This window comes from Blennius ocellaris (assembly GCF_963422515.1).
Source record: "Blennius ocellaris genome assembly, chromosome: 7".
NCBI classification, from domain to species: domain Eukaryota; kingdom Metazoa; phylum Chordata; class Actinopteri; order Blenniiformes; family Blenniidae; genus Blennius; species Blennius ocellaris.
Window position 1 is genome coordinate 19463962 of NC_137656.1, and position 15896 is coordinate 19479857.

General features: G+C 42.0%; 2 protein-coding genes across 2 annotated transcripts; one reads left to right on the top strand and one right to left on the bottom strand.

The window, feature by feature from the left end:
* The first annotated feature begins 365 nt into the window (after positions 1 to 365).
* fam219ab (family with sequence similarity 219 member Ab) lies at positions 366 to 9440 on the top strand. Its single transcript, XM_080500190.1, has 6 exons — positions 366 to 558; positions 1530 to 1629; positions 3025 to 3130; positions 5534 to 5614; positions 5709 to 5763; positions 7898 to 9440. Exons 1-6 carry the CDS (start codon positions 481 to 483, stop codon positions 8054 to 8056), a joined length of 579 nt encoding a protein of 192 aa, XP_080356316.1. The 5' UTR covers positions 366 to 480; the 3' UTR covers positions 8057 to 9440.
* Positions 9441 to 9925: 485 nt separating this feature from the next.
* On the bottom strand, positions 9926 to 14647 carry klf9 (Kruppel like factor 9). Its single transcript, XM_080499695.1, has 2 exons — positions 13877 to 14647; positions 9926 to 12119 (listed from the first exon to the last, which is right to left on the bottom strand). Exons 1-2 carry the CDS (start codon positions 14277 to 14279, stop codon positions 11839 to 11841), a joined length of 684 nt encoding a protein of 227 aa, XP_080355821.1. The 5' UTR covers positions 14280 to 14647; the 3' UTR covers positions 9926 to 11838.
* Between the last annotated feature and the right edge of the window lie 1249 nt (positions 14648 to 15896).

Sequence of the window (15896 nt, forward strand, 5' to 3'; positions counted from 1 at the left end):
ACAGTTGTCTTGCTGCAGTTAAGTTAGTTACAAACTTGAATCTATCTATCTATCTATCTATCTAACTATCTATCTATCTATCTATCTATCTATCTATCTATCTATCTATCTATCTATCTATCTATCTATCTATCTATCTATCTATCTATCTATCTATCTATCTATCTATCTATCTATCTATCTATCTATCTATCTATCTATCCATCCATCCATCTAGCTATCCATCTATCTGTCTATCTATGGACCTCCGTCGAGTCCCCGGGCCGCAGCTTGGGGGTCTCCCACCCGGAAGTGGGTGGTGGAGTCGTCGTCACCCATCCAGCCAGTCACACCACCGTCGACATCCTGCCTGCTGGGATGTAGCTCATCAGCGGGGAGCTTCAGAGATCGTAGCCGACCCGAGAGCGGACCCAGTCCCGTGGAAAGCAGCTGCGCCCCGGTTCCGGTTCGGCCCGCAGGAGACGGAGGCTCGCGGCCACCATGATGGAGGAGATAGACAGATTCCAGGTGCCCAGCGCGGTGCAGGAGGCGGAGATGCAGGCGGAGATGCAGCCGCTGGTAAATCACATCAGTGCGCTGTTTATTAGTCACAGGCGACCCGGTGTTTTTGTTTGTGTTCACTTCTTTTAAAATGGCATCGTCAGTGTGGTGGGTTTTCTATTTTGTGTGTGTGTGTGTGTGTGTGTGTGTGTGTTTGTGTGTGTGTGTCAGGCCTGCCGTTCGTCACACACCCGTCACATGTGTAACATTACCGGATCGTGCACCCACAGATCGTTTCCAGCAAGTTTCCCCGTAACGGATCAGAGAGTGAAGCGTCTCGACGGCACCGCGACGGTCGATCTGCTCACAGACGGCCGTGTTTTTTGTTCGTGTTTCTCCCGTGTTGCGCCTGCGGCGTCCGTCATGTCTGGCGGAAGCGGGCTTCCCATCCCAAACACGGCTGCTTCACCCTCCAGCATCCATGCAGCGACTCGCTCCCTCTCTCCCTCTTTCTCAGAGGACCAACGAGTGGGTCACGATCTGCTCGACGTGTTATTAAAGCCGCGCGTCTCGCCGGGAGTCGGCTGCGGCTCGTCCAGCGGTGCGCCCCGTGGCCTGCAGCGCGGCCCGGGGTTACTGCAGCCTGCGGGGCGGCCTCTGCTGCCCGTGGCCGGAGCAGATACCCTGACCAGTCTGATCTGCTGCCTCCCTCCACCTCCATCCACCCACATGGCCCCATGTGGTCCATCAAGCCCCCCCCCCCCCCCCCCCTCTTAATGTTGCTCTGTAGTCAATAAAATGTACCTACTATGGTAGTTCTTTTTTCCCACCCCCACACTGAGACGTTCCCACGTGGGAACATCACGGATCTGCCAAGTTCAGTATTCACAAACTATTTATTCACACTGCTTTGGCATAGTGTTGGTGGGCTATTGTTCTCTGCAAATAGAAAAAAAATAAAAATACATTAATTATTCATGGTTGACACAGTAATGCAGCATTCCTGCTCCATGTTTTTTTTTTCTGTCCTATACCTTCTGTGTCTCCAGGACCCGGCCTCTTCCACGGCTTCAGAGGCAGACTCTGACACCAGAGAGGGGGAACCTGTCACTATCAACTACAAGCCCTCACCTCTGCAGATGAAAATAGGTGAGTAAGAGCTCCAGCATTTGCAGGCCTTAGTGTCTATCTCTGTGAATCAGCATGTTGTGCAATTGGCTGTAAATCTAAAACTCTGTAAGAAAGCTATGGGATGCGCTCTGTTTATTGCATTAGACAGCGAACAGGATCACAAGGTACCTGGATAATGTTTACATCATGTGTGTTGTTTATCCATTGTTGTTCTGCTGCTACCTGAAATGCTATATGTGATTTCTTCATCCTTTTTGTCACCATTGGGATCTATCCCACAGATACTTTTGTCACAACATACAGCATATGTTGTGACAAAGATGTTATTGAAGGCAAAATATATCTCCAACCCAAGCTTGTTTAATGACTGACAAATTAGGTTTGCTTTGTTTATGAAGAGCTGCAGTTTTTCAAGATTCATTTCAGCACCTTGGACAGAGTCCAGAGCAGCACTTTCTTTTCTTACCTCAGTTGTTATACTCACATTTTAGAACCAAGAGCATTTTAAATTGAAATTGAACTCTCCCATCGACACGTTCAGTACATGAGCCAGTGTTGAGGTTCACTTCATATGGGCTCAATTGTAGATTTGGAGCACCAGTAAGCTGTTATACTTTTACTTATTAAATTGGTCCTTTTGCTGCTTATGTGTGTTGTTTTACAACCTAAAGTACTTACTTAATATGTCTTTTGTGTCTGTGACCTTGAGATGGAGCAACAAATCTCCATTTGGTGTCTGTTTAAGACACTTTCATGGACCAAGAATTATCGTGCTGTTAATATCAATGAGATGCCTAATTTTCTTGTGCTGTTAATGTAATTTATTTTGCTGCTGGTTCAGATTTGACTAACAACACGTCTTTGGTCATCTGTCAATGGAGTGAAAATCAAACAAGGGTAAATAAGAAAGCCAGAGTATTTTATGTTGGATGCTGACTTCCTTGAATGCATTCATTTTATTTGTTACTGTGTTTAAAACAAACAATTGAACACTCCCCTCCAGTGATACAAGATTTCCTGTCACCCTACCAGTAAAGAAAAACTTTTCAATGAACCGAAACGGTGCTGACGCCACATTTTACACTTTATGATTTGTGTCAATCAAGTACCTCACAAAGTCAAATCTGACCCAATGTAGCATTAAATGACACTTTACAATGAGTGTCTTTGAGACATACCAATTTGTTGTTGTCAAATCTGGGCACATTTACTGACAGTCGATGTGACAGACTGTCGAGCAGACATCTGCTAATTACAACAGATTTATTGAAGAATCTTAAAATAAGGTTATAATAACATATAATTTAAGTCATATGGGTCTTAATTGAAGAGTGAGGACTTCAGCTAACAGTGCATCTACTAGTTACTGTGTGTCATTTAAAAATAAACCCTTTGTTTGTATCTTTTCCACAGAGAAACAGAGAGACCTGGCTCGGAAGGGCTCGCTGAAGAATAGCAACACTGTAGGCAGTCCAGTCAACCAGCAGCCAAAGAAGAACAACGTCATGGCCCGAACACGGTAAGAAGTGAGCCCACTGATCTTTGAGTTAGTGGCAAGAATGAAAGGCCTTTTTCTGTGTATGAGGGGATTTATGGTGTAAAAAAAAAGTTTGAAATACCATCAAAAATGGTATTTAAAATGGTTTTCCACTGTAATGATTAGTTCCACATCACACGTAAGATACATTAGAGAAAGCAAAAGTTTTCCTGTCTCTCTCCCTCCCTCTATATATATATAGTGTGTGTGTGTGTGTGTGTGTGTGTGTGTGTGTGTGTGTGTGTGTGTGTGTGTGTGTGTGTGTGTGTGTGTGTGTGTGTGTGTGTGTGTGTGTGTGTGTGTGTGTGTGTGTGTGTGTGTGTGTAAATGTCATAACATTGCACATTTTTAGTGTTAATATTAGTGAATTCACTTGTGTGTTAAGTCGTGTGATACACAATATATATAGTTGAAAATATCTAGCTTTACAGCAAACGTTTTTAAATAAAAACAAAACATGATCCACCGTTATTCCGTAGAACCGTTGGCTGCAGCTGTGCGGGGCACATCAGTGTAGCTGGTACCTGATGGATCTAGTCCAACATGAGGTTAGACTCACTTCAGTGTCCGTGAGTTCTGCACCTGCACAGTTAGCTGTTGGGCCGTTTAGCGCTGCGAAAGGGTTTAGGTTAGAAATCATCGCGATTCTCAAGCAATTCACTTTAACCCAAGTACAACAATAAACACACGAGCCTCTAAAGACAAGAAGTCTTATTTGGGACCCAATGGGTTTCAATGTTCACTATCACACTTCACTTTATCGGTTTGTTATTCAGATGAGGGATTTTATATTTGATACAGAAAGATGCCTTTTGGTGACTTCATCATTCGGTCACATAACATCCACTCTGCTGACTTTGATTACTGGCTCCACTGTTGTGGTCCACCTAAAAATAGCTTTATTGATTTAGGGTTTGTTTGATGTAGGAGCTTTTAAATTAGACCTCTGTTAAAAGTCTCTTGTTACCAGAGATCATGTGTGATGGTGCCTTCAGGCCCCACTTTTTTATTCCAACATACCTCACCACTCTTGTTGTTTCGCTTGTTGTTCCTCCTGTTTTTTTCCTTCACCACCATCACATCACCGCCGTTCACAGGTCTGTGTTGTTGCTGTCAGATCCACTGAGAAGTAACTTCAGAATCCGACCACCTCAAAATATGATAAAGCACAATAGGACATGACAAGTTGAAACGCTTGAATTTTATTTTTACCTATAAAATGTCTCTTAACCAAATATCATAGATCAGTGGTTTTCAAACTATTCAGTGTGTTCCACCTGAGAAAACAAGCTCTCCACTATTATGTCTGACCTGACCTCACAGTAGTGGAGGCTTTCCTTATGAGCTTTTTACTCATGTTATGAATGTGACTTTCATTTGTTTGAGATTTTTTTCATTCAAAGTTTGGTACGATTATTATTATAATCTGTTTTTTAAAAATGTTTTATTTGAAAAAAATGTATCGATGACTTGCCTCCACGTACCACTAGAGGAAGCTTGTGTGTATTGTGACAAAACGCATGTCTGGTTTTGAGAGGCGAGACGTGGAAATTGCTTCTAAGTGATATTATTTCCAAAACCCTAACAATTGTGGTGAAGCAGGGTTGACTGTAAGCATAAAGGCAACGGCTCCAGGGGGTGACATTTGTCTGGTTTTAGGGCTATATAACTTATCATCATCATCATCATGGTTGTGTTTGTTTTTTTTATCACTGTCATACACCAACTCTGCTTCCACATCATCAACATCTTCTCTGATTTCTCTGAACTTCTCTTTTCTTTTTGGACATGTGTCACTTAGTCCCTGAACATTTTGATGTTCTCTGCGTCGGCTGCAGCTTTACAGTTTTATCAAATAAGCAAACTGCACAGCTAATGACTGTCAGTTTGAACAAAATGTTCCTGTTTTACTCGAGCCATTGAAAGGATGTTAGCAATGATAATAAGCAATAAATATAGATGGTGTTGACATTGTTATGTTATGTGAAGCCATATTTACTATTCAAACCTTACTGTTGGGTACAATTAATCTGAAAACAATGGTTTAATTTTGGCTGTCAGTTATAATTATCTCAATCACTACCGATTGTGAAATAAAAGTCACACTACCTGCAAAAACCACATAACCTTCCATGATATTAGTGAGCAAACAGAAGCCACCCAAGAACCAACGCAACACAACCTGCAGCAACGTGCTTGACTGTAGCTTTAATTTATTTTTACAGTAATTCTTCTTAAATTGTGTCTCAGTACTTTTAATTTCACCTGTTGCTATGAAATGCCTCACAAATAAAGTTGCCTTGCCTCTTTCTCTCCCTGTTTTTGCCCCCGTTCAGCACCTGAACATATTACTTCTGTTTTCTCTCTCGTACTTCCTCCATGCAGGTTGGTAGTGCCCAATAAAGGCTATTCTTCTTTAGACCAGAGCCCTGATGAGAAGCCCTTGGTGGCCCTAGATACAGACAGGTAAACATTAACACGCTAATACAAAACTTAATATACTTTTTCAGGCACATAAACAAATAATAATATACGACTATGTGGTTCTCTTTTGTTTCAGTGATGATGATTTTGACATGTCTAGATACTCATCATCAGGATACTCATCTGCAGAGGTGAGATGTGTGCTTCTTCCTCTTTCTTCTTTACAATCTAATTCATGCCTTCACATCCATTTTTATTTCAATTGTCAAAGGGCCAACGAGACGAGCCTTTGTAATACAGTCCCGAGGCTAACTCGAATATTTCCATCTCTCTCGTCCATGTTAATTCTGGAGGTGTGCGCCCTTCCTGCAAGTGCACGATTACACACCAGATGCACCTGCACACAAATGTGTACGAGACACAAATGAAATATAATCTCAGGCTCTCTGTTCTGGCAAATCTTGTTTTCTACTCTGCTGCCAATAAAAGTGCAAATCACAGAGACATCATTGCACATTTTCCCCAGAGGAATCCTGATTCCTACACTTTGTGTTCAGTCGAGGCTTGTGGATATATTGTATTGTCATTTATATACTTCTCAAGTGCTCAGATCTTAATGACACCATGTTGCCAAAAATAATAAGCTAAGGCTAAATTGCGTAACCCATTTGAGGCTTTGTTTGGGCTAAGAATAGAACATTCTCAAGTTTTTGCGGTTGTTGCTGTAAAGTGCAGTCTGTCGAAAAGCCAATATTAGTGTTTACATTTAAGAAAAATATTTTTTTCTTTACTTTACATGCAAACAAAAGAATATCTTTGATGGAAATAAAATTCACACCAGGAGTAACCAGTTGTTACTTCACAACAAAGCCCCAAGAGAAACTCACAGCCATCTGTGAAAGTGCTGGATCTCACTTCACCATGGTTACCGCCGTAACTTTAAACTGGTCCAAGTCACATGGACAGAAACGTCCTCATGTATGTTTTCTTGGTGACTTTGAGGAAGGGCTTGTAAGTCATTACCAACTATAGTGAGAGAAGCCACGTGGCTCAGCCAGGAGACCTTCTCTTCAACATACCGTGACCCTCAGAGTATTTACAGTCAACATGTTTGATTTCTTCCCTTCGCATTCACGTCATGTGTTTCATCACCAGTGTCCCCTTGTACGTTCCCGACCTCCACAGCTTCCCTTCTCACTATACCTAATGACCTGTTTCTGCATAAACAGTGTTGTCATGGATCAGCTAATGTGGTGGAAGATGTACAATCACCTGAACAAAACACCTTTCTTGCCTCTCTATTACATCGGGAGACATACACTCTCTGATTACCTTATTCATATTTACATTATTCCAAATGCTCACAACCTCAAAATGCTAAGTTTGTAAAAATGTTGCCTGGTCTAATGAGGTCTGATGATTGTAGGGGGAGAAATTGGTGTAAACAGCGTACAATCGTGTATCCATCTTTGTTTCAATGATCCAGGCTGCTCCTGGCGGAGTAGTGATGTGGGGGATATTTTCTTGGCACACTTTCCACCCTTTAGTACCAGATCAGATCACAGCCTGCGAGTGATGCGGTTCCCCAAGTCCATCCCTTCATGACCACATTGCACCATCCTCTGATGGTCATCTAACAGACACTACATGTCACAAAGCTCAAATCTCACGCTCACATCAGTGCAACAGTGTCCCGGGATTTAGTCTGCATGGGGTTTGAGGTCTCTATGTGTATATGTGGGTTTTCTCTGGATGCTCTAGATTCCTCCCACAGGGATTTCATGGTTACTTTAAGTTGCCCATAAGTGTGACTGTGTCTGTTCATCTGCCCCTTTGTTTGCCCTGTGATGAACTGCTGTCAGCTGGGATGGGCTCCAGTGCCCTGCAACCCCGAGTTGAATAGAGTAGTATAGAATTTAGATGGAGGATAACTGAATGTCATTTGTTATGAAATAAATTGATATTTACCTCCGTGACAAATTAATAGGATGAATATTGTTAAGTTTGATAAGACAGAAAAAACATTTTTTTTTAATAAAAAGAAAACAAAAAAAAAAACTTAACTAAAACTCATATAATAAATAAAAAGTTTCATTAAAAGTCCAGCAGAAGAAGTAGGTTTCAAGCTTCAATGTTTCAGCGTCACACAGAAGAAAAGTTTAGACTTGATCCATTGACCAAATCCTGTGGCAAAGATTTTTTTCATAGCAAAGTCATCTTTACATGGAGTTGTGTAGCACTTCCTGCCGCCTTTCACTGTTTTTGGACAATAGAACCACTGCTTTAACAAACGTCTTCTTCTTCTGCCTTTTCTGTCATTCCCAGCAAATCAATCAGGATCTGAACATCCAGCTGCTGAAAGATGGTTACCGCCTTGATGAGATCCCGGATGACGAGGACCTGGATCTGATCCCGCCCAAATCTGTTAACCCCACCTGCATGTGCTGCCAGGCAACCTCCTCCACCACCTGTCAAATACAGTAACCCCGCCCCTCTGATCTCCTGCCCCCTTCCACACAACGTGACCCCCTCTCCTCGTCTTCATCTGCTGTGAGTTTACTTCGCCACCGGGGTTGGCGACAGCCAGGCATCGATAACATATTCTAAAGACAGTAAAGTGCTATGACCATAATGAGAAATATCAAACGAACAGAGAGAAACCTTGGTTCAAAATCCAGGAGAATGTGTGAGAATAAAGAATATGTATTTAAACTTTAGGGAAAGCGGTGGTTTCCTCCTATGGTAGGACGTACACTTGTGTTTGAGAGTTATTCTCCAAGTACACTTGATGTGATGCAACATACTGCTGTTAGTTGACATCAATGAAAAGACGATTGATGCCATGAAGTGATTAAAATATCTCTGAATAATAGGAAACATTATCATAACTGCTGAGTCAACTGTTCTGCTTACCTGAAATTTGTATAAAAAAAAATTTATTCTTTTTTTTTCTATTTATTTTAAGCCATTTTTTGTTTGTTTACATTTTTTTTTACCTTGGAGAAATCGTTGTGATTGTTCAGATTTTTTGCGGTGCGTGGACGATGGTCTTGACTAATAAAGGGGAAGTGGTACTGGAATAATTTGCACTGTACAGGGTTGTTATGTAGCACAGGCTAAGTCATTACAACTCACTCACGCCACCTTCAACACTTCTTCTCTCTTCACACGACGGACTTGAGATGGTTTGCGTCACACAGTTTGAAGATAAATGAGTAAGGATGGCTTTAGAACAACCTGTAGTGCGTTGGATTGATTGAGGAGAAACTCGTATGAACACACAAGTTGCACATACTCCATTGTTTTAAATTTGCACGTTTTTGGAGCTCACATCAGTGCACTCCTTCCTGCACAGCACTGAAGTGGCTTAGCCAAAATCAACTGTGTCAAAAGGGAAGATTACACATCACTGCACCCAACCCCCCCCCCCCCCTTTCTGGGATGCTCACATGATCTTCACATTATCGAGGCCAAAGGAACTGAAAGAGGAACTTTAGATAGATTTTTCACCACGCTGAGTTGTATTACTGTCATCAGTTTTATCTTCTCTCAATGTTTGAGAACAGCGAGCACACAAGGTCAGACCTCAGAGATCGTCCTTTTCTTCCTGCTCTCATCACACGCGCACAGACCGCCGACGACAAAACACTGACTCAGATGATCTCTACTTCTCATACGACTGATAGGATGGAAATCTTTCTGCAATTGAAACATCCAAGGATCGCTGAATTGGAGCACTAAAATCAACATTTACCCCCGTTCTTCCCCTCTGGATCAATTAATTTGCCATTGCAAGTATGCCTTAAGTACAGAGAAGTTAAAAGATTAGTATTTTTTGCCATTATTTCTTTTTTTTTGATAACATTTGATGTTTATGCAGTTGCTTTACTTTCCTTTTTTTTTACATTTAATCCATTTAAAAGTTTTTTTTCTTGTATTGCAGACACGTACATTACAGTATTTACCAGTGTTATTGTTATGTGCAGTGTATGATGGTAATAAACATCGAGCAAATGAAACAGTTTTACCTCACTGTGTTCACATATGTACAGGTATCTAGAAAAACAAATATATTGAAAATGTATTGAACATAAACTGAATATCTAAAAAATAAATTTTGCTTATAGTTTTGTGTTATATGTCAGACAAATCAAGATGATTTTAATATATCTCATTGGTTGAAACTGACTTTTCAATGTTTGTCTGAATTATTAAGGGGCATCTGTAGTATTGTATTCATGCAACTGTTGCAATGGAAGGACAAATGAGTAAGCAATTTAGAAAGAAAGGAAAAATTATAATTTTAATGTTAAAACTGTTGAACATTAATTATTATACAGCTGTGTGTATTGCAATAAACATGGGGTTTTGCATTGACATTCCCTGATTACAGTACAGTAGCATCAGAAGAAAGATCTTCAACCCGAAAGGCACCAGCATCTAATCACAGTCATTGTAATGCCAAAAAGTAAAAGAAAACAGGGATTTTCAATCAACAAACATAATTTTCCTCCTACACAGTTATCAACTCTGAACTTTAACTTGTTTGGGCTTCTTGATGCAATATCCGTAAGTATAAAATGAAGAGTCCACATCAATAATGTATCTGGCTCCTTAATTAATACGACCCATTAATATGATTATAAAAAGATTACCTAACCAACAAAGCAAACATGGTACCAAAGAAATATATATAAACATGCTACATCATGGAATTAATTGATTCACAAAACAAACAAATACAAAAAAAAGACACTCCTCACAATGCAACACAAATTAATTAAATATAAAAAAAAGAGGTTTATGATTTTCTGTTGTGAGAAATGTTGTGCTTCCATGTCACCAGCAGGGGGCGTCGCAATACAATGATATAACTACACACCACATGAGAAGACCCTGACAAAAAGATGCAGTCCAGAGACAAACAAAAAGCAGGTTTCAGTGTACAGCAGCTGGCACTGTTGGTATTAGACAGTCATTAATCTGTAAAGTATCAACAAAGAGCAACAAAAAGTGTCAACAAGGCTCAATTAGGTAGTGTTTTTCACTCGGCTTAAGCGTCTATTCTGCCGCTCCCTTTTTTACAAGGGTCGCCACAGCAAGTTATTGCAACCTGCACTTGGCTAGTTTTGACTCCGGATTCCCTTCCTTCCGCAAGTGGGAATCGAACCCGGGTCCCCCGACCGCGAAGTTCAAGACAAACCCATGAGTGGCTTAAAATGTAGAAACTGTCCTGTGCTGCAGATGCACCAGAAAAGGCACAGACATTTACTTGACATACAATATCGTGGTCGTAAGACTGTAGCGCCTTAACTGCAAGACAGGAAGTCAAGTTCCGACTTTACTATTTAAAGGCTTTACCCTGTTATGTTTCACTTGCCCCACTGGCAAGCTTCAAGCCTGAAAAAACAAAAAACAAAAACAAAAACCCAACAATACAAAAAGTTGAAATGTAATTTCCCATGCACTATGGTCTCTAAAGCACTGTAAAACCATATTTTGGTGCATTTCTCTGCAAATATAACCTGATGTTACAACATGTATGTTTCAACACAATAACGCACTGCTTACAAACTGATAACACACATGATTATACCTCAAGTCTATAGCCAAATATATAAAATTAAATAACCAAGCTCTGTATTTCTATATGTAATAACTCTAATTTTTAAACTCTAATAACTACACTCTACTGAGCATAGCATCCATTCAGAAGGTAGTTTGCTTAATCTATATACACGATACTACTATACTGTACAATCGCCTTTTCATGGACTAAGAAGCAACTGTACAGATTGATTTTAGTGCAGTAGTAATATTCTACTTTCAAAACCTAACAAGCTATCATTACATCAGTCAGAGGATTTTGTTTTCTAGTCGGATGTAAGGAGAATGTGTAGCGTCGTTATGGAAACCATAACTGTACCACTTGGATGGCAAATTCTTTTGAGTAAAAAGAGCCTGAACATTAAATAAAAACAATTCTAGCTACTTTCTGACAGACCCTGATAACCCCTCAATAAATACCAGTCACTTCAGGTAATAGGGCAGGAGGTTCTAGCCGAACTACAATCAGGTTGAGGAGGTCTCTACTTGCTGTTACACAACGGGAAGTGTGCAGTAGAAAAAACTGTGAATTGTGGTCTGGCTGGTTGAGCCGTCTGACTTGATGGGATTTGTGTCAGCGACACATCCAGGTGTGTCTGTGTTTGTGTCTGCTTGTTAGAGTGGCTTTACGTTTATTCTGTACAGTATGTGGGCGGGTCTCACACCCCGACGGGGCTTTGGTCTCCGGAGTCGGAGGAGGACATGGACATGGAGCAACGCCGTCTCTTTGCCACACTGGAGCCCTGAAGCATGCTGGGATGGAAGCCTGCGTGTCTCCGGGCGTGTTTGGTCAGGTGGTCGCTCCTCATGAAGCACTTGTCGCACATGGGACAGTTGAAGCGCTTCTCGCCCGTGTGCGTGCGGTAGTGACGCGTCAGCTCGTCTGACCTGGAGAACTTCTTGCCACACTCTGGCCAGGTACACTCAAAAGGCCGCTCACCTGAGGAAACACAAGCATGTTGTGTAATCAGTACACAATATTATATCAATAATGACAGCAGTCATATAGTATATGAATAAAGTTATGTATTCCTACTTTATGTGCATTTATATTCATGTACTCTATTAAAATGATATAATTACGTAGAATTGCTGTATTTAATATCAATATGAGTGGGGGGTGGGGGGGGGGGTGAGCCAATCTAATAAAAATCAAATCCACTCATCTTATTATCTTGGATGTTTTTCTATATTATCTGTAACAACTGTAACTGTTGCACTTGTGATTTTGCATTAAAACGTATTTCATAGTTGTAGGGCTGACATTTTCCAGCTGTGGTACTGATAAAGAAATAGTAAAATATTCTAATATAATCATAGTCATAGATTTGAGCCATTATATGCATTCTTGTGTTATTTATCACTTTTGTTTCCTCTATACTCTATTAAAACACTGAATGGAGAAGTTATTTTTGTTTGTTTCAGAAAATGTATTGTAAATGCATTACTCTTCCAAATAGTCATTCATGAAGTAATGTATACTGTACAGTGGTTTTAATGGTATCATGGTATGTAAACTTCTGGGAACACAGCGTTCCCAGATAGCAAAGAAAAAAAAACCTAACAGATTCTAAATCACAGAGATCTTTCCACATCTGGAAGGAAAATGGACTTGGGAATGTGGAGAGATAGCTATAGCTGCTTAAGATACAAATGAATCCAGACACAGAAAAGATGAAAACGGAACAGTCGCCCAATAAATAAGAATATCTAGCACAGATGCATTATAAGATTGAGTGAAAAAACAAAGGTTCAGGGAGGGAGTCGCGGAATGAGTTGCATAAACAGTATTTTCTGAGAAGGGCATAAGAACATGTTGATTTGGAAATGGTGAGTCAAGCTCTGTGAAAACTATGCTATAAAAAAATAAAAAATTAATTCAAACACGGTTACAGAGGAACTCCTCCTCCACGTGCTACGCTGACCACATGTCCGCTCTTGTTTACAACTCGACATGAGGGGGCGGGGATGATGACGTATGCGGAAGTAGTGGTGCAGGAGGGGCTCTATCTCAGGACACGAGCGTGTGAGGACAACAGTGTCGCAGTGACCTGTGAGGCTCCATACAGCTCTGTGTACTGGCATTCACAGCCGGGGTAAGACGTACGGTGCAGATTTATGTCCACGCAGTTAGAAAAAAATAAATAAATAAAGATTCTGAAATTATGTGTCATGATGAATCACACCTCAACAGTCTCAAGCATCACTAATAAGGGCGGTACGTGCTGCTCACGGTTTGGTTGCGTGTCAACAACACGTCAAACCCGCCTCTCCAGGATGAGTCGACCTGCCTCTGGCCCAATATGGTCCGGATGGTCCGGATAGTCCCCCCCCCCCCCACACCGCCGCTTCATGGGGCCACCTTTCCTATAATCTGTTATTCATTGGCAGGAACATGTGGCCCCTCACAAGTCACACTCCTCGAGGCACATAGAGGCGCCGCGGTCTGTAAGCCTGGTTGTTATGTGGAAGATCACTTTATTAATTCATATAAATCAATATGACGGGATGGGGAGGGGAGGGCCAGCAATGGCTCTTTTTTTCTTCCTTTAGTGCTGGGAGGCAGAAGTGACGCAGAACAGTTAACAGAATCGAGCCCCCGTGCCCCCCCCCCCCCCCCCCCCCCCACACACACACACACACAGACACACACACACACGCACACGCACACACACACGCACGCACACACACGCTTACCGGTGTGGACCCTCAGATGGGCTTTGAGGTGGGACGACTTGCCGTACATCTTCCCACAGCCGGTAAACGGGCAGCAGTGCCTCTTCTCGGGAGACTCCTGTCTCGCCGGGCCCCCCACCACCTTCCTGCTCCGGGGCTGTTTGGGGACGAGCGCGCCCCGACTGTCCCCGGCGTTCAACCGGCAACCCCCCCGCTCCACCTTCTCCTGCGCGGCGGCCTCGCCGCCCCCCAAGCATCTGCTGCCTCCGGCGCTGATGCCACCGGGGCTGCATTTGTTCAAGTCCAGTAAAATCATTGCCACCATGAGCAAAGTCCTGTTCTCCGGGTTCTCTTTCAGCACGTCCTCTGTCCGGCCCGGGGGTCGGCTGGGGACGCGATCCGCAGAGACATCCACCTCCGACATGACAAACCTGCAGCGGGTCCGGGGCTGGTGAAGGAGATCGACGTGTCCGATTAAAAAACAAAACAAAAGACCAAAACAAAACAAAATGAATCCGATCACAGTAAAAGCGATCAAAGCGCAGCCCTCCCAGGAAACATGTGGTTAATCATCCACACGTGTCGTCTTCAATGTGACTATTCCGCAAAGACTGCGCTTTCTCGTTGAGGTTGCAGGGCGGATAAATAAACTCCCCCCTCAGGAAAGATAGCGGTTTGAATCGGCCTCCGGCTCTCCTTCGCTCCGTATCCCACCGTAACCTTTATCCCGAGCAGACGTTCAGTAAAACACTGCGTTTTACCCACCGGACTATTGTGTCTGCGCCTATGCCGCCTTTGTGCGCACCCACACATGCGTCAACTTGTCCTATTTTACTGAGAGCGGCACTTCTTCCAACTCCAAGAAACAATTTCGCGGAATCCCACGGTGTCATAATAAAGTTGCGCCGTGATTGGCTGAGAAAAAACGTGACTCGGTTTTTTTGGAATTGCCTTTTCAGCGGAGTGATGGATGAGGCTTGGGACCAATCAGAGTCCTGGACCGGTCCGGAACAGGAGGGATCACACTGATGTTGCCTTCAGGTACTGAACAAAACTGGGGAAAAAGGAGACTTCAACGCTGGCATTTTGAAGTTTCAGCAAAAAGCTCTAAATAGAAGTTTGGCTCGAGATATTTTGTAGAAACATATCATGAACGGATTGAACAGAGTTGATGTGATGCGTAACAATACCATTCTTTACTGACGTTTATGTAAATTATAAATAAATACACGTTTTTACAATTAGACCCTGCTAAGATCATCTGTGTGAAAAGCTGCTGACATGTGACACGTGGTAATTGTGTTAATAAAATAACAGGAAAATGAATTAAAAGTTTGACAGTTTCATCCTTCACTGACTTATTTTATGAGCTTCAAATCGCCATCAACTCTTATGCACAACAGCTTTTTTTGCCACTTGACTTTAATAAGCGCTGGCAGCTCAGCCTTTTAAAGATGACACAACAATCTGTGTCACTAAGAGTAGGGCATGTTTTGGAAATCAATCCAGCAACTGTGTGCCATTATGCTTTAGCTGTGGACAGGTCTGACTTTGTGTCCCAGTTTCACAACCATGGCTGATCCTAAATTAGCAGAGGCCTCATGTGTCCTCACAGCACTTGGACTTATGACAACCCATCCAACGCCATTTGTACAATAGCTGATATTGTTTTTCGTTCTACATGGCATGCTGAAAGACAGCATTCACGTATGTCAACATATAATGTCTTCAGATTGTATCCAGAATGTTAAGGGCAGAAGAAAACATTGTTTAATGTTGCTTGAGGTTCTATCATAGAGAAATCAGAGATTGACATGGGAAATAATTGCAGATCAACACAGAGTTGTAGCTTTTGTATTTTCACAAACTTAAGCAATACAAAAATAAATGCCACGCCTATTGATGAACAACTGCATAAATGCCCTTTTAGTTTCGGCTCATACTTCAGTGAGTCACTACTTTCAAGCAGATTAATCGAGATCCCTTAACTTAAACATTCTCACGACATGAAAAATGTTTTATTCAGAATGAAATGTGCTTT

Bases quoted from the DNA above. Each gene is read 5' to 3' on its own strand.
- fam219ab (XM_080500190.1), top strand. From the start codon at position 481: ATGATGGAGGAGATAGACAGATTCCAGGTGCCCAGCGCGGTGCAGGAG. The intron at 559-1,529 runs GTAAATCACATC...CTGTGTCTCCAG, and splicing joins AGGCGGAGATGCAGCCGCTG to GACCCGGCCTCTTCCACGGC. The intron at 5,764-7,897 runs GTGAGATGTGTG...TGTCATTCCCAG, and splicing joins CAGGATACTCATCTGCAGAG to CAAATCAATCAGGATCTGAA.
- klf9 (XM_080499695.1), bottom strand. From the start codon at position 14,279: ATGTCGGAGGTGGATGTCTCTGCGGATCGCGTCCCCAGCCGACCCCCG. The intron at 12,120-13,876 runs GTAAGCGTGTGT...GTGTTTCCTCAG, and splicing joins CCATCTGAGGGTCCACACCG to GTGAGCGGCCTTTTGAGTGT.